Below are 22,927 nucleotides of genomic sequence, written 5' to 3' on the forward strand. Positions count from 1 at the left end.
ACTTTCTAATGACCAGCTTTCCAGCGAGTTACAAATTACAGACATTGCTCATGCAGAATCATTAAACATAGATTAAATATAACCAGATGTTTTCTTTTCACCAGCCCCCCTTCTCTCCACCACCCCCTCTCTTCCTCACTCTTGATTCAGCTAAGAAGTGGACCAATTAATGTATTATACTGATCGCATTAGCAGCTCTGTGGGTGGATGTGTCAAAGATTTGCGTCTGTGACAAAGACTCCGAAGATAAGATGGTCTTGTTAGAGAAGCTCAGAGCTCATTTTGGAGATGGGGGGAGTGGAAAGCTCTAGCCAGGATAAGGGGGATGAGTTACCCAAGTCCACACCTCCCAGAGGGCCTGGTCTACATGTTTTTCAGGAAGCTGAAGCCAGGGCCTGAACTGCAAAGAGGAGAGATGTTTATCATCCTCCAGGCAGTGGACCTGCCCTGGAAGGACTAGGGGTTTTACCAGGAGCACAGGGCCCTGCCCATAGCTATTAACCCACAGCCCGAAGCTTAAAATCCCCATTTCAAAGATGGGGAAACACTGAGAGGAGTGATGTGGTTTGCTCAAAGCTACTTAGCCAGTAAGTGACAGAACTTCCAGCTGTGGGCTCAGGTTTTATGTGTTTTATGTGTGACCTGGGCAAGTTACTTAACCTCTCAGTGTCTCAGTTTTCTCATCTGAAATCCTATCTAATAAAAGAATAATATGCAAATTAACCATCACTCTGCTACACTCACAAGCCACACCCACCAGCCAATCAGGAGCAAGTATGCAAATTAACCCAACCAAGATGGCTGCGAACAGGAGGCTTGGGTTTCCCCGGTGATGGAGGAAGCCAAGCTTTCCGCACACCCTGGCCAGCCAAGGCCTCCACTCAAGGCTACAAAGTTTCAATTATAGAAGATAAATAAATCCCAGATACCAGGGCCTCTGCTTGGGTCGCCGGGGGGCGTGGCCGGCCTGCAAACCACCACAGGCCCCTCGCCCAGGCCGCCCCATGCCCCAAGGGAGCCCTCACCCTGATCCGGGACAAACCAGCTGGCCCCCACCAGTGCACCAGGCCTCTATCCTATCTAATAAAAGAGTAATATGCAAATTGACCATCACTCCAACACACAAGATGGCTGCCCCCATGTGGACACAAGATGGCCGCCACAAGATGGCCAGCAGGGTAGGGCAGTTGGGAGGGACCAGGCCTGCAAGGGAGGGCAGTTGGGGGCGATCAAGCCTGCAGGGAAGGGCAGTTAGGGGTGACCAGGCTGGCAGAGGAGGGAAGTTGGGGGTGACCAGGCCAGCAGAGAAGGGGAGTTGGGGGCAACCGGGCCTGCAGGGAAGGGCAGTTGGGGGGGACCCAGGCCTGCAGGGGAGAGCAGTTGGGGAGGACCAAGCCTGCAGGGGAGGGCAGTTAGGGGTGACCAGGCCTGCAGGGGAAGGCAGTTAGGGGCAAACAGGCTGGCAGGGGAGCAGTTAGGCATCAATCAGGCTGGCAGGGGAGTGGTTAGGGGGTGATCAGGCTGGCAGGCAGAAGTGGTTAGGGGCAATCAGGAAGGCAGGCAGGCATGCAGTTGGGAGCCAGCAGTCCGGGATTGTGAGAGGGATGTCTGACTGCCCATTTAGGCCCAATCCTACGGGATCAGACCTAAACGGGCAGTCGGACAGCCCTCGAGGGGTCCCAGATTGGAGAGGGTGCAGGTTGGGCTGAGGGACAACCCCCCTCCATGCATGAATTTCATGCACCGGGCCTCTTGTAGAGTTAATAAAAAGGAATAATAATGAAAATATAGAATAATGAGAGTGTTACAGGTTCACTGAACTCCTATTTGTGAAGCACTTTGAATAGTGCCTGGGGCACAGAAGTTCCATAGAAGGGTTTGTTGAACACATAAAACCTGAGCCCAAGGCTTTCGACTGGAGAGCTTGGCAGACCAACCACTAATCATGTCCAGGAGAGACAGAGTGGACAAGATTCGAGGCACAGATCCTAGGTATCGCAATCTGGTTGGGGAAGGGCTGGCAATATGGGTGCCAGGCAGTGTTGCATAAAGGGGAGTGCAGCCCAAGGTTTAAGAGGCCTGGGCCCTGGGGAAGTTGCTTCTCTTCAAGAATCAAGACCCCCCCATGATCCTCCATGTGGAGTTCGTCCCCCATAACAGGAATGCAAGGAAGCCTGGAGGATTTAGGGCTGCTGATACTGGGCTTTGAGGAGAGTATGCTGAACTGAGAGGAGCTCAAAGGGACAGGAGCTTCTAGCAGAAACCATTGGAAGGTCACTGCTCCTGGGGCCTATTGTGGCCATTTTGCAACACTTTCTGAGTGGTTGCTGCATACCAAGTACTGTGTTGGGCACTCAGACCCCACAAAGAGCAAGAGAGCCAAGTTCCTGCCCTCACAAAGCCTGGAGTCTAGAGGGGAACATTTTTTTTTTATTATTGATTGATTAATATATATTTTTTTTATTGATTTCAAAGAGGAAGAGAGAGGGAGAGAGAAACATAAATGATGAGAGAGAATCATTGATTGGCCGTCTCCTGCACACCGCCCACCAGGGATCAAGCCCACAACCTGGGCATATGCCCTTGACCAGAATCGAACCCGGGACCCTTCAGTCTGCAGGCCAATACTCTATCCACTGAGCCAAACCAGCTAGGGCTAGAGGGGAAATTTTTAAGCACTGCCTTTCGTAGCAGAACCTGGGAGACGATTGGTGAGAGGGGTGGCCAGTGTATTTCCACACACTCAGCCACCGTGCCTAAGAGACTGTTGTTTCTCCAGGCATTGTGGGGGCCACAAACATGGGTAGAACCGGCCTGGCCTGAAACAGGCTCACAAGCCACAGTAACAGAAGACCAGGGAAGAAACTAGCAGAGTGTTCTAGAAGCTCTAACAGGCACAAATAGCCCCCCAGAACAGTGAAGAGGAAGTGAATCAGGTAGGACCAAGTTCATCTATAGGTGACATTAAAAACTCAGAATATCTGGTTTGAAAATGACAAACATTATGTCCCTCACACATTAAAAATGAAACAAAACAGGGAGAAGATCCAGAAGTTGGCCACTGGGGAATGGTAGGACATCCTACAAAGATGTCAGGGAGCCAGGCTCCTTCTCTCTCGTTCAGCCATTCCCATCCTCAGCACATGGCTTCCATGTCTGATGAAAGATGGCTGCTTGAGCTCCAGCCATCTCACCCAACATTCTTATCCATAATTCACATTATCCTGGAACAAGGAGAACAGGCAAAGACACACACATTTCCACTTACCATTGGCCAGAGTGTAGTCCCATGGCCACACCAAGCTCTGTAGGAGCCAGGGAAATAAATTTTTTATTCCAGGGGCCATAGGCCCAAGGAAGAAGAGAATTGATATTGAAGGACTAGCCGCCTCTTACAGAGGGATCATGCAGGAGGAGGCATTTAAGATGAGTCCTGTAGGCAGGGTAGGATTTCTACAGCTGGAATGAGGGTCAGGGAAGGGAAGAGCTGGAGTGAAGGTAGGCATGAGGCGCATTTGGAAAGTGGTGTGTGAGTTAGTGGCTCATGTGTCTGGATGAGGTAGATTAAGTGCTGATCTCTAGGATCCAGATTTTATTCTGGGGCACCGGGGAGCCACTGAGGATGTCAGGCAAGGCTCAGGTGTGCCACGAAGACAACTGCTTCAGAGAGCTATAGCTGTAGGAAGAAGGTGGAGGAGGGATTGCAGGGGGGAATGAAAGGTATGTGCTCAATTAACACTCAGACCTAGTCCTAAAGTTGCTTGTGGCCTAGCTGAGGAAACTAGCCCTTCTTCCAGGGGCCAATGAGTGACTCCTCCGGGAGGGGATGACACCAAATCCTACAAGCAACTCAAGGTGGAAATACCTTGGAAGCTTGGTGAGTGAGAGCTGTGGACCCAGGGGGCGCTCTCCTGAGGACAGGGCTGAGCTGAGGCTTGAGGAACAGGTCAGATTTGGAGAAACACAGGAAATAGGTGGACAGGGATAGACATCATGGCCAGTCCTCCAATAAACAGCAGACAGACCTGCCTTCTGCATCTATCTGTCCCTCTCCTTCTAGCTACAAACATTCTCTGCCCTCATGGCTATGGAATTAGTAATGTTGGCAAGAGTGTGGTAATGGAGGGCAGAAGGCTGTGGAGCAGTGCAGGGAGCACTGGATGGGTGCAGCAGTGGGATTCCCAGCTCTCCACTTGTGTCTGTGAGACCTCAGTCAAGTGATCCTACCCCACGGGCTTCAATCAGTTCCTCTGCTGGAGGGGATGCAGCTGTGGGCACATGGGGGGAACTCATTCCTGTGCAAATGGAGAATTGCCAAGGTGGGCAGTTCCTACATAGACTCGGATGGTCATGGCTGCAGTCTAGAAACTTCTGGGAATGCAGCTGTGGGTGGTGGTCTGAGTATTGTAGGGAGGGCAGGTACCAAACTGTCCTGTGCCCACAGTGTGTGCTGGAGGACGCTTTGGGCAGGACTGTGCCCAGTTCTGCTCCTGTGCCAACAATGGGACCTGTAGCCCCATTGATGGCTCCTGCCAGTGCTTCCCTGGATGGATTGGCAAGGACTGCTCACAGGGTAAGCTGCTGCCTCCTGCGAATGTCCCCTACCCCAGGTAAGGCCCCCAAACACCCCACTCCTTGCCACTGGTGCCTCTACCTCCCAGAGCTGAAATCTCCCGTGATAGGACTGTCCACCTGAGTCCCGCTTAGCTCTCTAATATGATGAGTTATTAGGATTGATCACTGGCATTAACTGCCAGTATCAAAGGTATTAATATTGTTGGTAGCACCATTAATATTGTTAATGCTGAAAATTAATACTCCATCAGCACCTGAGCAAGGAGTGGCCCCTACGTTTGGATGTAGAGAAGAGGGGTCAAGGACTGACTGGCATATTGGAGTTAGGAAGTAGGAAGTGAGGTGAGGCCAGGGCAGTCACCTTATGGGGTGAGGGCATCCTGTGGGTGGCCCATGTGAATGGTCCTAGGCACCAATTAAGCCTAGAAAGGGCATTATGGGGGCTGTTCATGTAAGGTGTATCCAATCTAACTACTCTGTGTAGCTCCTTGACTGATGGGTGAGACCCAGCCTGTACCCCTTAGGGAGGTCCCAGTTAGATGGTCTGGCCTGAGGGAATTTCCATTCTGATGGAGACACAGGTGCCATCCTCAGGGAGCTCACCAGCCAAAAGAGTAGAGTCCCTAACACACACACACACACACACACACACACACACACACACACACACACTGTCTCTCTCTCTCTCTCTCTCTCTCTCTCTCTCTCTCTCTCTCTCTCTCTCTCTCTCTCTCTCTCTCTCTCTCTCTTCCAAATCAGTCAGTCCCAAGAGGGATGGTTTAAGGAGCCCTCAGAGCTGAGAATCTGGACTTAATGAAAATTCTGGGTGGCTGGGCCAAGAAGTGAACTGAGGAATTCTGGGAATACAGAACCCCCCTCCACCCACCCACCCATAGTCAATAAATGCCACCTGGGTGAATCCTGGCATCTTGACTCTGACGTGCACCCTTCCATCCTCTCCCTCCCTTTCCTCTGCTCCTCTCTGCCTTGCCCTTACCCTCCCATCCCACCCGCCTCCAGCTTGCCCACCTGGGTTCTGGGGCCCTGCCTGCTTCCACACATGCAGTTGCCACAACGGGGCGCGCTGCAGCTCGGAGGATGGGGCCTGCCACTGCACCCCAGGCTGGACCGGACTCTTCTGCACGCAGCGTAAGCTCCGCCTCCTGGCCGCCAGCTCTAGAAACCCCGCAGCGCAGCGGCCTGCTGGCTGCCTTGGGCATCGGTTCAGGCTTCCCTGGAAGGCGGGAGGAGGTGGGGTCCAAGGGCTGGGGGGAGAAGGGGCCTCTGGGCTGGGAGCACTCCCACCTCTAGGATTGAGAAGATTGGTTGGATTCAGGCGTTAGAGCCCAGAGTCCTGGGAGGTCAGGGCTAGCGGATTCCCCAGCAATCGCCAAGACCAGACCACCTTTGGACAGTGGGGCCCAGAGTGAAGAGGAGTGGCCTGTTACTACACAGCCAAGAGACCCCAGCCTGGCTTCTAGTTCCAGAACACCTTTGTCCAAAGGACTCGCCACCCCCTCAGTGTGAGGGTTCAGAGTGTGGGAATGGCCCAAGTGCATGGTCTCACTAGTCTTCACCCCATGCTCAGAGAAAGGTGGCAGGAGATAGGTCTGGTCCCAGCTGCACCTCCGCAGTTGCCCCCACCCTGTTTCTCCAGGCTGCCCAGCAGCATTTTATGGGAAGGACTGTGGGCGCGTGTGCCAGTGTCAGAATGGTGCCAGCTGTGACCACATCAGCGGCAAGTGCACCTGCCGCACAGGCTTCACCGGGAAACACTGCGAGCAGAGTAAGCTGTCCCAACCCATGACTCTGGGTGTCGGGCCAGGCCTCAGCCTCCCACAGGGAAAGCCTCCCTCTTTAAGGCTCCCCATTCCCAGCTCCACACCCTGGTCCCTTAACTTCTGGAGTAACTCCCAAGGAAAAGCGCTAAAGATCATGCCTACATTGGTGTTTGGTTTCTTCCTCCAGTTGGGTGGGGATGGTGGATTGTTGAGGCACAGCAGATGCCTGAGGGGTCATGAGGGAGGCAGACCTTGTTCGATCCTTCTTTGCAGCCCGTATGGCACTCAGCTTATGGCTTGGCATGTGGAGGATACTGATAAATGTGTTAAATGGAAATAGGAGTGGGTGTCCCCCAACTCAGAGGTAGAGCTGCTGTCTACCCCCAAGTATCAAATCAAAGCACAGCGGGAGCTAGAGAAGTAGGTTCCAGTCTGTGAGGCAGAGCTGCCCACGTATGGACGGGAGGGTGGAGTGTGGCTGCATCTCACTGTCTACCCAACTCTTCGTGTTACACAGGATGTGCCCCAGGAACCTTTGGCTATGGCTGTCAGCAGCTATGTGAGTGCATGAACAATGCCACCTGTGACCACGTCACTGGCACCTGTTATTGCAGCTCTGGATTCAAAGGAATCAGGTGTGACCAAGGTAATACACAGATGGCAGAGTCACAGGCAAGGGGCTGTGGAAAGGGCCCCACGCAGGCAGATTCTAGGGCAGGGGTGGGCAAACTTTTTGACTCGAGGGCCACAATGGGTTCTTAAACTGGACCGGAGGGCCGGAACAAAAGCATGGATGGAGTGTTTGTGTGAACTAATATAAATTCAAAGTAAAGGAGCGGAGGGGAGAGCAAGAGAACCCTCCGCTCTTTTGGCTCCATGGGCCGGATAGAACAGTCGAACGGGCCGTAGTTTGCCCACGGCTGCTCTAGGGAGATCCCAACAGGAACAACTGGATTGTATAAGGACACTTGGTGACTTTATTCACCTTTGGGCAGAGAGGGGGAGTAAGGTGGGTGCAGAGGAGAGGGGGAGATTCCAGATGCTGGAGAGCAGACGGAGCAGGCAGCCTCAGCTTCACTGTGCTCATCCTTGGCAAGCTTCCTGTGAGCCAAGCAAGGGTAACCACAAGCTAGTGCTGGGGAGTCACCAGGCCATCTGAAGATCTGCCAAGTTCTGGTATGTCAACCTGCTAGGTGTCCTTGGGCAGGTCATTTCCTTTTATTGGGCCTGTTACTTCACACGCAAAGTGGAGAGTAGATTAGCCCTTGTCTTCCATCATGGCATGAGGTTCCATGGAGAGCCAAGGAGCCCAAAGGGGCTCAGCCTTGGCTCCAGGTCTACAGTCAGAAGACCACCATAGGGCAGTTGGGATGACCAAGTTGAGATAATGTGAGCCCTTGAGAAATGGTTTTGTATACATAAAACCCCTCTGTAAAGTGCTGCAAACATGTAGCGAATTATATTGCTATTGGTTTTAAGGAAATGGGGAATAAGAATGGGCTCAGTTATCCACATGACAGAAAAGGGACCAAAACCATGTACATTGCATTCTGATGGGAGTTAGCCCTTACATATATCAAGAGGGGTTTTGTGAGCAGTAATCGTAGGCACACTGGTACAGCACTCACAGCTCTCATTGCCAGTCTGTCAGGCGGTGCTCACAGTCCCCTGCAGAGGGTGTAATTACTGAGCCAACTGAGGACTCTCTAAGTCACATCTAAGAAACACGGCTAGTAAGAGGGTCTGAGTCCAGTTTTTCTGACTCATGAGAAACCTGACACTACCAATTACTGGTTGTCTGATCTTGGGCAAGTTACCTAACCTCTCAGTGACTCAGTTTCTCCATTTGTGAAAGAGAATTAGTCCTTATTTCATCACGCTGCTGGGAAGGTTTGAGTTATTATCTAACTTATTTTTTGAAGAAGAGTCAAATATTCAAACATTTTGTTTCCGATCCACAATCACATTTGTCCCTGGGGAGTTCCCTAAGACTCCACTCACTTTAGGCAGTTGAAGAAATAGGCACAGCAAGGGGTTGGGATCACAGGAATTAAAGACTAGGACCAGGACCAGAACCCAAGCCTCCTAGTGTTAGAGGAGTCCAGGTCCCACAGAGATCTGAAGAACCAGCAGGCGCCCCAGCTGAGGCCCTCCCTCCGCCCACAGCCGCCCTCATGATGGAGGAGCTGAATCCCTACACCAAGATCAGCCCAGCGCTGGGTGCAGAGCGGCACTCGGTGGGTGCTGTCACAGGCATTGTCCTCCTGTTGTTCCTCATTGTGATGCTGCTGGGCCTGTTCGCCTGGCGCCGACGCCGGCAGAAAGAGAAGGGCCGCGACCTGGCTCCCCGCGTCTCCTACACACCTGCCATGAGGATGACCAGCACTGACTACTCCCTCTCAGGTAAGGGCTATGCCCCAGCATTCCCATCTCCCTCACACATACAACCCAGGAAGAGCCACAGCATACCCTTGGGGACACCCGAGTTTACTGCTGAAGATGGGTGGTCATGCCTGCAGGGTGGGTGGCAGGGGCTGGATGCTCAGACTCCCCTAGAGAGATGATGGGAGTGGAGAGCAGGCGCCTACTTGAGAAAGGTAGACAAGGTCCCATGGGGTGTCATTTCCTGGGCCCCTGTGATTAGGAGCCTCCTTCCATTTCCCTAGACCTTCCCATCCTTCAGCCACAAGAGCACCCACCTAAATAGCAACTTTCCTAAACTCTCCAGGGGAACTTCTCCCAGCCTGATGGCTGTGACAACTCAGGTCACTGGCTTTGGGACCCAGTGTCCTAATATTGCTTCTTTGCGTGAAGGTCTCAGTAAACCTCCCTTCCCAGTTCCCAGAATCAGGAGAGCCCCAGTGGGATTGTGCCTGACTTGGGGGAGATCTGAAAGTGTGGGCAATGTCCCTCTGGCCAGGCCCATTGAACTCAGCCTGTCCATAAATGTGGTAGTAACTCCCAAACATCAGCCATGGGAGTCTGAGGGGAGGTAGGGGGACTATGGGTTCAGAGGAGATCCTTCCTCACCCCTCAACCCTAGACTGCTGCCTTAGAAATAAGGAAGGCTTTTTGCTTCATATTTAGTTTAAAAGAAGAGGTTGAAATGCTCTGAAATTGGCCTCAGCCCTGAGCACAAGGATGACAGCTCACTCCAGCTGGCTCCATTGCTCAAGGCTGATCTGAAGCCTCCTATACCTTGTATTTACAAAGCCAACATCATGTCAGCCCATTCCTGCTACATGTTGCCTACCGTGTGCCCAGCTCCATGCTAGGTGCTATAGGATAGATGGAGGTGGCCCAGATGCAGACCTTACCTTCAGAGTCCCTGGCCTGCAATCCCGTCACCTCCCTACTCCCACCCTGGGGTTTCAACCAAAGCAGGTATCCTCTGATGAAAGCCCAAGCCCAGAGATTTGGGGATTTTCTTCTATGACTGTAATAAGCAAGCTTGGCCAGGTTTTCCCATGCCATTCCACTGGAATCCCCTAGCCTTGTCAAGAGGTCCTGGAATCCACAGGGCAGGAGGGCAGGACTGGAGCCAAGGGGAAGTTTCTCTTTATGGCCTCACTACTGGGATCTAACCTTGGGGGGTAGGCAGAAGAGGATCAGCACAGCCCTAAGTACTGACTGGGGGACAAGTGAGGCTGTCAAAGCCAATGTTTCCTCATCCATGCTCCTGGTGCCTCCCTCCACACTGGCAACATTACCATGCATCCTGCATGCTTCAGGGAAGGCCACTGCAAGGGAAGGGGAAATCCGGCTCCACAAATTTCAGTAGGGGTAGTGGATGCCAAAAGTTTGGGGGATGGAGGACTTGGCTACCTCTTTGCAGAGCACTCTCAAGGCTGCCCAGCCCAAGCATTAGTATTGGGGCATCTCATGCCAGGGGCAGGAGTATGATGGTATGTGGCAACTTGTTCTCTTCCCAGATTTGTCTCAAAGTAGCAGCCATGCCCAGTGCTTTTCCAATTCCAGCTACTACGCACTGGAGTGCGGGGGGCCTGCCACCAGCCAGGCCAGCACTCTGGACAGGAACAGCCCCACCAAGGTACCGGGCCCCTGACTCCCCAGCCCCTATCCACTGTCCACCCATTCAATCCTCACCTCTGCCCTGGAAGGAACTGTAACCTGCTCAACCCCGCCCCGCACTGGAAGGTCCCCCTGGAACCAACTGCCAATACATTAAACACAGCCCTGTGGTCCATGGGACATGTAAACACTCTGTGAGCATGTAACAGGGAACCTACAGGTTACATGGAGCCAACAAGCACCATGTAACCAATAGGCATCACATATAACTAACCACAGCATCACTCAATATAACATAAACCCCCACACCCTGTGTGCAACCAGTTGGTACCAAGTCATGTGATCATATATAATCATGTGTAACCTTGTCACATAACCATGTACACCATGTAGCCACTTTTGCCACATGTTAACACATGTAATCAAAATACTATACCACAAACCACCAATCACTGCAGTAGGTTACCAATACCATGTGTGCAATCAGCACATTAGAGAGTAACCACTATTACTCAGGTAACCAGCTGATGTCCTTGTACCTGGACATACTACACGTCATCAGTACAAAACCATTTATTGTAATCAGAACTAATGCAAGGGATGCGGGACCCAAACATCAGTCATAGCTAGTGTTCTCATTAACAGTGAGTCCTGTGGGCCTTCCCTCACAGCTCTGAGCATAACTCTGGGCTGGTGGCAAGATGTCATCTTACAGCCTTTGGGCAAGGATGTCTCAGAACACATGTGTAGTGAGCCCTGCTGGTGTACCATGACCCATACCTGGCAGAGTGGGAGGTTCAGAAATGAGGAAGAACAGCTTCAAGGACCACAATGTTTGACAGGTTCATGCTGCCCATACCTCCTGACACCCACCTATGTATATACACACAACAGCAGGCCCAGACTCCTGGCTTCCTGTAATACCCCTCCTGCCAGGAACATGGACGGGAGCACAGTTTTCATATTCCAGGCTTCTGCCCTAGAGCTTGGGGAAACCTTTCTCCCTGTCAGCTCCACAGAACCGACAGCAATGCAGCCTGGACCCCCTAGAACAGATACTGTACAACCAAGGACAACCACTGTCAAGCCAACACTCCAAGGCCACACACATCTGATTTTCCAAATGGGAGTGCTGCATACAGGATGCTTTGAGGCCTATATGCAAGGACTGTGGCCATCAGCCCCATACACAGCCCTATAGCTCTGACCCCATTCCATTGTAACTCCTCAGCTCAGATCCCCATTCCCAGCTTTAGGCTTATCTGAGGAGCTGAAAGCTAAGAAAAAGGAATCACATTTCCCAGTAGGAGGCCCTTGATTAACTAGAGCCACATTATCAAGGCTGCAGCAGGTAAGAGACATAGGATGCCAGGGATGGTCCTTTGTGGCTATGTCATTCTTGGTCTCATTCTAATAGAAAATTGTAAGCCACTTTCAGTCAAGTGCTATGGTTCCTGCAGAATAGCCCACTTATTAACTCCCTGGCTCACCTCACCCCAGGGTCCAAAGTGGCTCTGTGTGGTCAAAGACCCCTCAGCCTGGCATATAGGACATATGTAGCAAAAGCAGGCATCTGTGATGAGATGATATGGATATGGGTCCCACAGCCAAGACAATCTGAACTGTAGACCCAGCTCTGCCACAGACTCCTTGTGTAACCAAGTGCAGGACCTGTAAAATGAGGACAACCATCCTTGCCTCATACGGCTGTGAAAATGCAGGAAGAGGAAAGATTGCACCATAAGTACACCATACCCTGAAGCTTTCCCTTGGTCATATGAAAGGGAGACTCTCACACTCAGCCCCGGTCTCGTGGCAGAGATGCCAGTGATGTTGCAGGTGGCCTCAGCACCATTCTGTGCTGGATATGGCCTCATGTTGCAGGTGAGACTGCCAGAGCCCACCCAGCTGACCTACTTCCCCTGTCAGAATCAGCTTGGTTCAGGCAGGTTCTCTGCCCTTGGGAAGGACTTTCCCCTGCCCCCCTTTTCCCCAAAGACCTGGAAACCTACAGCTTCAGCCAGACAGCTTAATGGGTGTATGCTCTGTTCTGCTGGCATCAGCCACACCATGGTGGCCTCTCACAGAACACCTAGCTCTCCCTTTCCCTCAACACTAGGACATAGGTGGGTGTACAAGGCTGGGAAGAGTAAAGTCTGGGCAGGGGGCACCTCCAGGCACTAGGTATTAACCGGCTCTCCTACTTTCCAAACAGCTCAGTAACAAGTCCCTTGACAGAGACACAGCAGGCTGGACCCCTTACAGCTATGTGAACGTGTTAGGTCAGTAGTGGTTTGAGTATGGTCCCTTGCCATCATGTCCTACCCTGTTCTCCTTCTCTGCATTGAGGGGGGCCCTGTCCTAGCTCTAAGAGGGTTAGTAGATGAATCCTGAGCATGATTTCCCCCAGGGAGTAGGGGTAAGAGGAGGAACCTCAAGTGCCTGTTTCAGACTTATAAGCAAATGAAGCCCAGGACCCTCTTCATTCCTATATTAGGGGATAGGGAGAGGGTGGCTGTGACCCAGGGAAAGAGACAACCAGGGCCCCAGGTATGGAGATTCCAGATGGAGGCCAAAGATGCACTCACCATCTAGAAAAGGAACCCCTGTCTGACCCAGGCCCTAACAAAGTACCCCTTTCAAGGGTTTCTTCCACTGTTCTAGTGGACACCAATTCCTATAAGGGGTGGGATGGGGGTAGGGGTAGAGGGGGTGGGGAAGCTAGGCCAATGGCCTCAGCTCTAGCAAATCCCCATGGCCCTGCTGGCCCCAGCCCCTTTGGATACTACACATAGGGGCCCTAATTCCTTCCAGCCTGCCCTACCATTACCCTCAGACCCCCCTCCCCTCCCCTGCCAAACCAGGGCCCTGGGAATAATGGCTCCTCCCTGTCATTCCTCTCACTAGACTCCCATTTCCAGATCAGTGCCCTGGAGGCCAGGTACCCGCCAGAGGACTTCTACATTGAACTTAGACACCTCAGCCACCCCGCTGAGCCACACTCACCAGGTTAGACAACCCCAGCCCTACCCTCTATCCCTAAGACTCTCATACCAGTCCAGACTCAGCACTGGCCCTACCTCCCATTCCTGCCCCTCGCTTGACCCATCCCCCTTCATCACAGAACTCTCCCTATTGAAACCCCCCTCCCTCCAAACATGATTAGTCTACAATCCCAATCCCCTAACAAATGAGACCTGTCTGCTCCCATCATGGCCAGTGGATGTGGACAAACTATGACTGGTATTAGAGGAAGGGGACACAACATAATTGTAATCCCTGCAGTCTACAGAATACAACCCAAAACCATTGAGAAATGACCTGAAGATGGCAACATCTTTGGGGTTATCTGGATTGTCTGAGTGTGGATGGCAAACAGGCCCTCTAGCCCAAAAGCCCAATGTCCCCTAGACCCACCAGTGGCCTAGGCTAAGCTCTCCCAGATCCTAGGGTAGGGCTGTCCCGTAGGGATCAGAGAAGCTGGGGCAGGATGTGTCAACAAACATCCTCTGTGCTCATGTATTAGGTTCAAATTTGGTAGCCTGGCAATATGCAAAAAGGATACTTGGAAAGTCAGTCCTGCAATGAAGATTGTGGGTAGAAGTTACAGGAGGTATCACAGGAGCAAGTGCTGTGAATGAGCAGAGAATGTGGGCTCCCTACAAGTGCCCCTGGCATCAGCCACACCATAAGGGCAGGACCTTAGCACACTGGACAACCTTGGCCTGAGCTCAAGCTCTAGCTGGTTTCTAGAGCTCAAGGGAAACAGCTCTATCAACCCCTGCAGGTCTTTAGGCCCAGTAACACTAAGTGAAGATTCCAAATTCATCTGCTGATTGAGTAGGCATGGGCTCAGAGACACTGTACCTGTACCCAGGAGGCTGTATTCTTGGCTATAGGGCTCATGGGCAGTGTCCAGGGCATTTAGTAACCCCACCAAATACATCTTCTCTCCCCCCCACCACACACACACACACTACCACCCCCCTGTATCTCTTTCCATATTGGAGCATCCTCTGGGCTCAGCCCAGATTTTTCCCGGCTCTGAGATCTCACTCTTCAACCAGTGTAGCCAGAGACACCACTTAGTCATTTTGGGGGTTATATCCAACCAGGCTGGTGGCTGATGGGAAAGAATACTTGGAGAGATCTAGGTGCAACTCTACTTCTCACTTGTTGGAGTGGTTGCAGACAAGTCACTGCCCTTCTTTGGGCCTCTATTTCCTGTTATATGAAAAGGGAGAAAGTGAATAGCCTAGCCTCCGTCCCTCAGGGAGGAAAGAATACTTGGAGAGATCTAGGTGCAACTCTACTTCTCACTTGTTGGAGTGGTTGCAGACAAGTCACTGCCCTTCTTTGGGCCTCTATTTCCTGTTATATGAAAAGGGAGAAAGTGAATAGCCTAGCCTCCGTCCCTCAGGGAGGAAAGAATACTTGGAGAGATCTAGGTGCAACTCTACTTCTCACTTGTTGGAGTGGTTGCAGACAAGTCACTGCCCTTCTTTGGGCCTCTATTTCCTGTTATATGAAAAGGGAGAAAGTGAATAGCCTAGCCTCCGTCCCTCAGGGAGGGCAAAGGAAGCCCTTGTCTCATGTAAAGTGCTGACCTAATGCCAGGGATACAGACTATTTCAGTCATGTTTCTGAAGGGCACAGGTACTTACTGGCCAGTAGAAGAAAGCAAGCCTTAGACCTAGTTCTGCCCTATCACTCAGTAATGTATGGAAGGCAGGCAGACAAGAGTAGACTCCCATAAATTCAACTTGGGAACTCTATGTGGAGGAGGTACAGAGAGTATCTAAACAGCAACAGGTTGGTTGGTCAGTCAGTATCAGAAACTAATGAGTCCAGAGGAGCCAAACTGTAAGCACTTGCTGCATGTCTTGCCTAGTACTGTGTCCTCAATAAAAAGCTGGGGGTGGGAGTAGGGTGTGGAAATGGTTTCGACTTTGAGCCAGTGTCATTACTGCCCCAACCTAAAAATGCCAGACAATTTCTTTTCTGTGATCAACAGCTGCAAAGAACCTGAGCTGTATGACCTGCCTGTGGCTTAAGCTTAGGACCATGTACTGTGGGAGCCTAGGATAAATTGTGACAACTGAAAGGGAGGAAAGAAACCCTTGGGATTGAAAAACACCGATAATACTTTTCAGAGACAGCTCTCAATTAGGTGTAAATGGTCCACCCAAAAAGGAAGGAATAACTAAGAAAGCTGACTGTGGATGGGAAATGACTGTATATCCCGTAAAGATGACCTCAGTCACCTGTCCACCTCCCTCTCTGGGTCCCCTCAGTCAAGCTTCTGATCCAGAAGAGGAGAGGCAGGACCATAGCTGAGAGGTAAGAAACAGTCTTCAACCCTATTCTAAAATCCAAAAGAACTAGGATTTGGAAAAACATGCACCCTTCCCAAGCTAAGAAATGGTTCTGATTCATTCCTTATCATATACTTTTGGAGCCTGGAACTTCACCTATAGTGACTGCAGGTGGCATCAGAACTGCCTTTGATCGCCTCCTGGAAAACATTCCCCTCAGAATGAAGGTTAAAGAGGAGGAATGCTGAATATGCCAGGGGGCGCTGTAGCTCACCATTAATGCTTATGAGCCTTTTAAGAATTACTATATGGTCAAAAAGATTTAGAATAAAGTAAACCCAGAACAATTTTCTAGCACTAAAGAACTATTTATTTTCTGGGTAGGGGAGAAAGAGAAAAAGGCAAACAAAAGATTGAAGCCTACACATGCAGTCCAAGTAAACCTCACACCCATATTTTTCTTTCCTTATACTCTTTCTGCAGGTGCTTGTGGAATGGATAGACGTCAAAACACATACATTATGGACAAAGGCTTCAAAGGTAGAGTATCCAATCCTGACGTCCCATTAGAAAGGGCTTAGCAAGATAAAGAGTACAGATCTGAAATGGCCAGAAATTCTACCAGAGAGAACTGCGCACCTGTTCCCCCCAAACCCCTTAAAAGTTAAAAGACCACAGGACCTGGGGCTGCTGGGTAGCTCTGCCCAGGAGGAGCAACGATAATAATAAATTCATCTTTCGATTTCAGTTGCACCTGCTTAGCAAACACTGTGGGTTTTTTTATAGATGCCAAATAAATGTCTTTGGAAATGTAGAACATCATTATCCAACCAATTAGTACGAGTTAAACTGATTAAAAATATGAAATAAAGTCAATCTACCTGCCCCAGAGGCCTCCTGTCATTGCACTGGTAAGGAACGCCACCCTGCCACCTCTGGCTTTCTGGGGCACAAGGAAATGAAAATGATACCCTAATGATGTATGGCACTCCACCCTCAAGAAATCTCTGCTCCCAAGAGCAGGGACACCAGGACTAATCCCAACACATGGGAACTCAAGTCGGGCCATCCTTCTAGGAAGTCTCTGGGTAAAGCCAAGATGAAAGGTCAGGTCCTGTTCCTGGGCTTAGGCCTGAGATTTAAATGACAGAAGGTGTGAAATAGGTGGCTTTGGAACCCTGTCACTTGTTACTGTCACTTATTAACTGAGACCTTAGACTGTGAGCTCTCCAAGGCCCGTTTTCCTCATCTACAGGGTTGGTATAATTATGCCTATCATCCTGTTGTCTAACAAGGCTGTCATGAATATTCAATAAAATCACAGGTGGGAAGTGTTTTTGCATATTGTAAAATATTATATACTACTGTAACAAGGCTGTCCTTTTATCTCTGAGGTCTATTTAAGAGTCTCAGACAAACCAAGTAAGAGATGACTGATAGCAGAGGTCCCAATGGATATCGTAAATCTAGCTGTGCACTAGAATCACCTGGAAAGCTTGCTAAAACTACAGATGTTCATACCCCATCTCCGCAAGATTCTGATGCTGTAGATCTAGAGTGGGGCCCTGGGATCTGCATTGGCAACTCTGGGATCTGCATTGGCACAGAGCATCTCAGGGTATTCCTATGCAGCAATGACCCAACTAACACTTAGAAACCACTGATTTAGACTAACCCAGATTTCCTGGATTACTGTTCTGGTCTATCCGACTCAACCTTAGACACACCCAAAGACACAACCATTTCCTAACCAAAGAGAGCTAGTCATCTATAGCCCTTGGTAAGGTAGCTATTAAAAATGGGGTGAGTAAGGGTGGGTGGGTGGTGGTGGTGAGAAGTGTGCTCTGAGCAAGAGACAGGAAGGACAAGACTCCATCAGCATGTTAGAATGCACACTGCTCAAGAGAATCCTCTGGAGACAGTAGGTCATGCCTAGGCTCCTGGCCAGCTAGCGAACACTCCCTTGGGGGCATTATTCTGGCAATTTTCTATGAGTTTTGACTTAAACTATACCAATGAAGGCAAGCACCATTACAGCAGGTATAAGACTTAATACAGAAAAGATAGCTCTACTGCTTTAGCACTGTGAACTGAGACCTGTTTCTTTCTCAAATAGGCATGAGGATTGGGCAGAAATATTATTAAGGGCCTTCTCAGCTCTAAGAATATGCATTACTCAATCGTAAATAAGCTCAAGACAGGCCCAGACACCTCAACAAATGAGCACTCAACTTTCCTATGCACTGTGTTGTCCTGCCCATTGTGATCAGAGCTTCTTTCAGACTTGCAACCATGAATATAAAACAACACTAAGGAGAGCATTGTCTCTGCTTCAGTGTCATTCATTCCTGTTTTGTGGTCATATATTTGAGCCTCTGAGTGCAGATTTTGTTTCACCACTGTGGCTACAATCGTCCTTTAACTTAGAGAGAAAAGAGGGCTGTGAAGGCAAATGTACCAGCATGTGTTGGAGACCAACATATCAGAACAAAAGAATTCAAAGAGGAAAATGGAATGTCCCACTTCAAAACTTTACAGAAGTACTTATCAAAGACATGGAACAAACACACAATAACTGGCTGACCTCCTAAACAATTACTAAACTAGTTTGTACCAGGAATGAACTTATTTCCCAAAACTACTGGACCAAATGATAAAGAGTGAAGAGTCTTTAAGTATTCTCTGAAATGCCCCGCTGCACAATGATTCAGCAACGAACTACCTCATGTTCAATTCCTTGTCTATCAGGCATTTCAAACTGCTGTAGAATAAATCTTCCCCAATACTCTCCATCACCTTTATGATCCTGAAATCCTGGATTCCACTGTTGCTGCCACTTTCCCCACTTTATGCCCTTTGGTAATCTAACCAAGCCTCTTCTTGGAGTTGCCTTGGGTTCCAAGGTAGTTAGGACCCCACTGATACCCTGAAAACTTTTTTCAACTACTGTGGTTCTCCTGACTGTTATCTTCCCTTTCCTCTCCCCATATCCTTGTCTCTCAATCCAGAGAAGGATGCTAACTTCGGGCTAGAAAAAGGCAGTGGGACCTTCTAATAGTAATAGTCAGCTGAGATGGAATTCCTAGGTTTTCCCCAACAGTAAAATATTGGCCTTAGCTAGATGTTAGTTGAACCTAAAGCCCTCGTAAATTCAGATCCCACTCACAAGGTGGCCTTGAAAGTCACTTCCCCTTCTGGATTTGCTGCTCCCTTTTACAAATGAAGATGTCTACCTTAGCTCATTTCAGAGGTCCCTTCTGCCTCCCATAGTATATGGTTGTGTGTGATTTTTGGGAGGTAGGAACTAGCTGAGAGCAAATGCCAGGGCATTATCAGGCTAACCCTTTAATAGTGATACTAATTACAGGCCTTGGAGGAGTGACTGACTCCCCAGAGCTTGGGTAGCCTTGGTTGATGCTTCCCCTTTCTTAGTAAAAGAAAGGGCCAGTCCCTGAAGTGCAGGGACTGGCCTTGGGGAGGGGCGGAAGGGTGGAACTCTAAAAGGATGAGGAAATATCTTAGAGCAGCTGGTTATTCTTCCCCTTATCCCGCCCTCTCTCCCTCATCTCCCTCCCTCTGGGCAGGCAGGTAGATGACTCAGCTGGAGAAGAGAGTAGCTTCCCGCTTGCCTAGAGGTCCCCCAACTACCAGTTCCAGATAGGAATCCAGATTATTCCATAACTCAATACCCTCCCCTACCACCTCACTTCACCTCAACACACACACACACGCACACGCACACACATACACATGCACACACACATTTCATCCTTTGTCTTTACTGCTGGCCCCTTTATGGAAAACACAGCTTCCCCCTGACACTAATCACCTCCCCTACAATCCCAACTTCTTTTTTATCCATTTAGGTGTGTCCCCTGCTATAGATCAATTTATTCCCCCAAACTTGAAACAGCCATGACTTTTCTGGTGGAAATGAAAACAGGGACACTATTACCTGGCTGGGGCTCTATTAGGCACGGAGCTAGAGCTCCCTGGCTCTCCCACTGCCAAGGCTCTCCCCACTGAGGCACACTGCCTTATCCCTGCATCAGTCAAGGGATATCCACGAAAAGCTTAGAGCTTGGCCTTTCTCTTTCAGCAGGGCTTGGACCTATAGATAAAAGGTGTCCCCTGAAGGTAAGGTGAAGCTGTTGCAGATATACTTTGCATTTAGTACAGATACTGGAGAGGAACACACCTTGATTGGGTATCAGAGAAGACAGGCGTTGAGTCTTAACTACTTACTAACATTAAGCAAACTTTGAGTTTCAGTTTCCACGTTTCTAAAGTAGTAATACTAGTCCTTCCTGCCCAGCCTCCTTCACAGATATAACAAGTTTCAAATGACCTGAAATACTAGTTTTAAGTGCCACACGAAGTGAGCTATTGATATTCATTAAGCTCTAGAACAGTGGTCGCCAACCTTTCAAACCTCCCAGACCACCAGTGGTCTGTGGACCACCGGTTGGTGACCGCTGATCCAAAAATTTCCTTAAACCAGCGATCACCAACCTTTCGGACCTCACGGACCACACCGGTTGGAGACCGCTATTCTAGAAAATATGCAACTGAGGCAGCTGCCAAACAAAGAAAAGGATGTATTTGGGAGGAGAGGAGAGGTGAGGTGTTAAAGACTTCTCTCAGAAGACAACCCTCCTTTAAGCAATTCTAATCCTCAGCTTCCAAACAAGCCACTGAGGTACACTGCCTTACTCCGTGGCTGGTAAGTTCAGAACACCCAAAGTGGGACCAATGAGCCATACTACCAGGGTTTCTGGATTTAGCCCCACTCCCTTGTTGGAAGAAACAAGTACTCACTAGGCAGGTCATGGTCCAGGACCCATAGGCACCCCTTCCTCATTCAACAGCAGCTGGGCCAATGCAGCCTCCCTTTAGTCCTTGCTGGGGCTGGCTGGGCCTGCTCATTGTCTAGCAAGAATGTTTTCTCTTTCTGTCTAGGGTTTTATGCTAGAAAGAGGCCATAATCTAAGATGGAACCAAGACAATATCCCTCTCCACTGTGAGCTAAGTTGTGATGGAAAAGTGCTCTGAGCCTGGTTCTAGAGCTTGCTTTGCTACTGATTAGCAGTATGACCCTAGAGAAGTCACTTCCCCATGTGAAGCCTCAATTTCCTCATAAGCCATGGGGGGAGGGGCGAGAATCATATTATTGCTCTACCTACACCACAGGGTGTTATGAACACTTGAAGGAACTAATAGGTCAATGTACTTTTGTACAAGATTGAGGAAATGCTACCTGCTGAAACAGACATCCACTCTACACCAACAGAAAAGTAAATCCCCTCGCAATCACCAGTTAGGGAAGAAAAGACTACTTGTGGTAACACATACCTCAACTACTTCAGCCACATGGCATGTTCTATTCTGTTCTCACTGTACCACGGTTCATCTAGTCACCTCTTGAGTTACAAGATCACTTTCCCTTTACATTTCCGTCCATTTCACAAGTTGGGAGCAGAAAGCAGAGATAAATAGCAACCCAAATGTAATTTGTGATAATTCTAGAGAAGGATCATCCATGACTATCACCACCTGCTACCACTTGTAGGAATTTAGAGTGGAGAGGCGACTTAGATCACTCTCGACTTTCAAGCTCCAACTCAGTGCTTGTTTCTAGACCCCGCCCCCTCCCTGCCCCCGGGCTGGCAGAGCCTCATACAGATGAGGACCAGAACTGCCAGGTCACAGAGAGTAAGAGTTATAAAGCCCCGACTCACTTGGGACAATCTACCAGAGGCAGTGATCGTCTCCAAAAGGGGGATGGGGTAGAGATTGAAGGAAGGGCTCCCCTTTCCTCGTGTGACTCCCAGTCACAAAGTGAACTTTCTCTAGTGGAGCTAGTTACCTGGCTATATATTGGGAAACTAGTTTGTATCTCTTTACCCTAACATTCTTTGAAGTATGGAGGATGATGCATGCCTGAAAGGTGGCAGGAGAGGAAGCATGAGTTCCCCTAGTATCAGAGAAAGTTATTATTAAAATGTTTCATTTAGCTTTCACGAGAACTGAAGTAAATGACCCCAGAGAATACATTGCAGGCTTGTGAGAAAATAGGAACTTTCCAAAGGCTAGCTTAAGACCCAGGTGTTTCTGAGACCTCTATTACACTTCTATCTGCCCCACCTCTGATCACGAGCTTCTCAGAAAACAGGGATGCAGCCAATTTGCTGCTGAAAGGATACCAAATTGCTAGCACCTGTGCCAACACACACACTACTTCTTCTGAACCTAAGCATCTTAATCATCAGAACAAATTCAGAAAAATGGTATTACAGAAAATGCACAGGCCAAGGAGTCCCAAGGCATAGATTGAAGTCTTGGCACTGCCACTTATGAGCTGTGTGACCTTAGCCAAGACATTTCATCTCTCTCTGGGCCTTCATCCTATAAAATGCAAACTATCAACTATCCTTGCAGGATTTTGTAAAAATTAAATAGATGTGAAAGTACATTATGAATATCTTAAACTCTCTGGTGCTATACCTGACTACTAAAAACAAAAATGTTCCTATCCCTCCAAAAATGTAAGTTTTTTTAGGAAAAGAACTCTGCCTACTTATTGAGTATGTTGAGTGCTTTCCTAAGTAAATCTTGGACCATCACAGGCTCTTACGGCTCCAGGATCCCAAAAGCACATAAAGTTGACTGCAGTCTGTTTCTGGTATTTAAACTGTCTTATGTCCTTCTTTATCCTAAGAAATCTCTCTTGCCTTGCAGATTACATGAAAGAATCCGTGTGCAGTTCTAGCACTTGTTCCCTGAACAGCAGTGAAAACCCTTACGCCACAATTAAGGACCCACCCATCCTCACCTGCAAGCTTCTAGAAAGCAGCTATGTAGAAATGAAGTCGCCTGTGCACAGGGGGTCTCCGTACACAGATGTGCCATCCTTGTCGACATCTAATAAAAATATATATGAAGTTGGTAGGTGTCTCAAATAAGTAACTTAGCGAAATCAGGGCAATAGTGCAGCATCTGAAATAAAAACAATCCCTCTCTACTCACCCTGTCTTGAAAACACACCTTTTTTTGTTTTTTAAGGAATCCAAGGCAAACTGCCTTCCCCAGGACTACCCTCCTCTCTCATGCAGGAAATCAAATTCTTGTGCCAACTCTGCTTTAAAAAAAAAAAAAAACAACACAAAAAACAAACAAACAAAAAAATACCAGGACTAGTATGAAGCAGAAATACTGGAGGTGGGG

General features: G+C 49.3%; 1 protein-coding gene across 11 annotated transcripts in view; it reads left to right on the top strand.

The window, feature by feature from the left end:
- MEGF11 (multiple EGF like domains 11) overlaps window positions 1-22,927 on the top strand; it is a gene marked incomplete at its 5' end in the record, with an annotated part of 349,005 nt that overhangs the window by 322,346 nt on the left and 3,732 nt on the right. For 2 of the 11 annotated variants that reach the window (XM_080664625.1, XM_080664627.1), the window contains 10 exons: window positions 4,445-4,573; window positions 5,596-5,724; window positions 6,233-6,361; window positions 6,874-7,002; window positions 8,523-8,759; window positions 10,289-10,407; window positions 12,604-12,670; window positions 13,296-13,397; window positions 16,187-16,243; window positions 22,442-22,648. In XM_080664625.1, the coding sequence (XP_080520751.1) occupies window positions 4,445-4,573; window positions 5,596-5,724; window positions 6,233-6,361; window positions 6,874-7,002; window positions 8,523-8,759; window positions 10,289-10,407; window positions 12,604-12,670; window positions 13,296-13,397; window positions 16,187-16,243; window positions 22,442-22,648 (1,305 nt within the window). Of the gene's footprint in view, window positions 1-4,444; window positions 4,574-5,595; window positions 5,725-6,232; window positions 6,362-6,873; window positions 7,003-8,522; window positions 8,760-10,288; window positions 10,408-12,603; window positions 12,671-13,295; window positions 13,398-16,186; window positions 16,244-17,819; window positions 17,958-22,441; window positions 22,846-22,927 lie in introns of those variants that run through there. The other 9 variants (XR_013960412.1, XM_080664629.1, XM_080664631.1 and 6 more) reach the window with 9 other exon arrangements.

Source organism: Plecotus auritus, assembly GCF_963455305.1.
Source record: "Plecotus auritus genome assembly, chromosome: 1".
NCBI lineage: Eukaryota > Metazoa > Chordata > Mammalia > Chiroptera > Vespertilionidae > Plecotus > Plecotus auritus.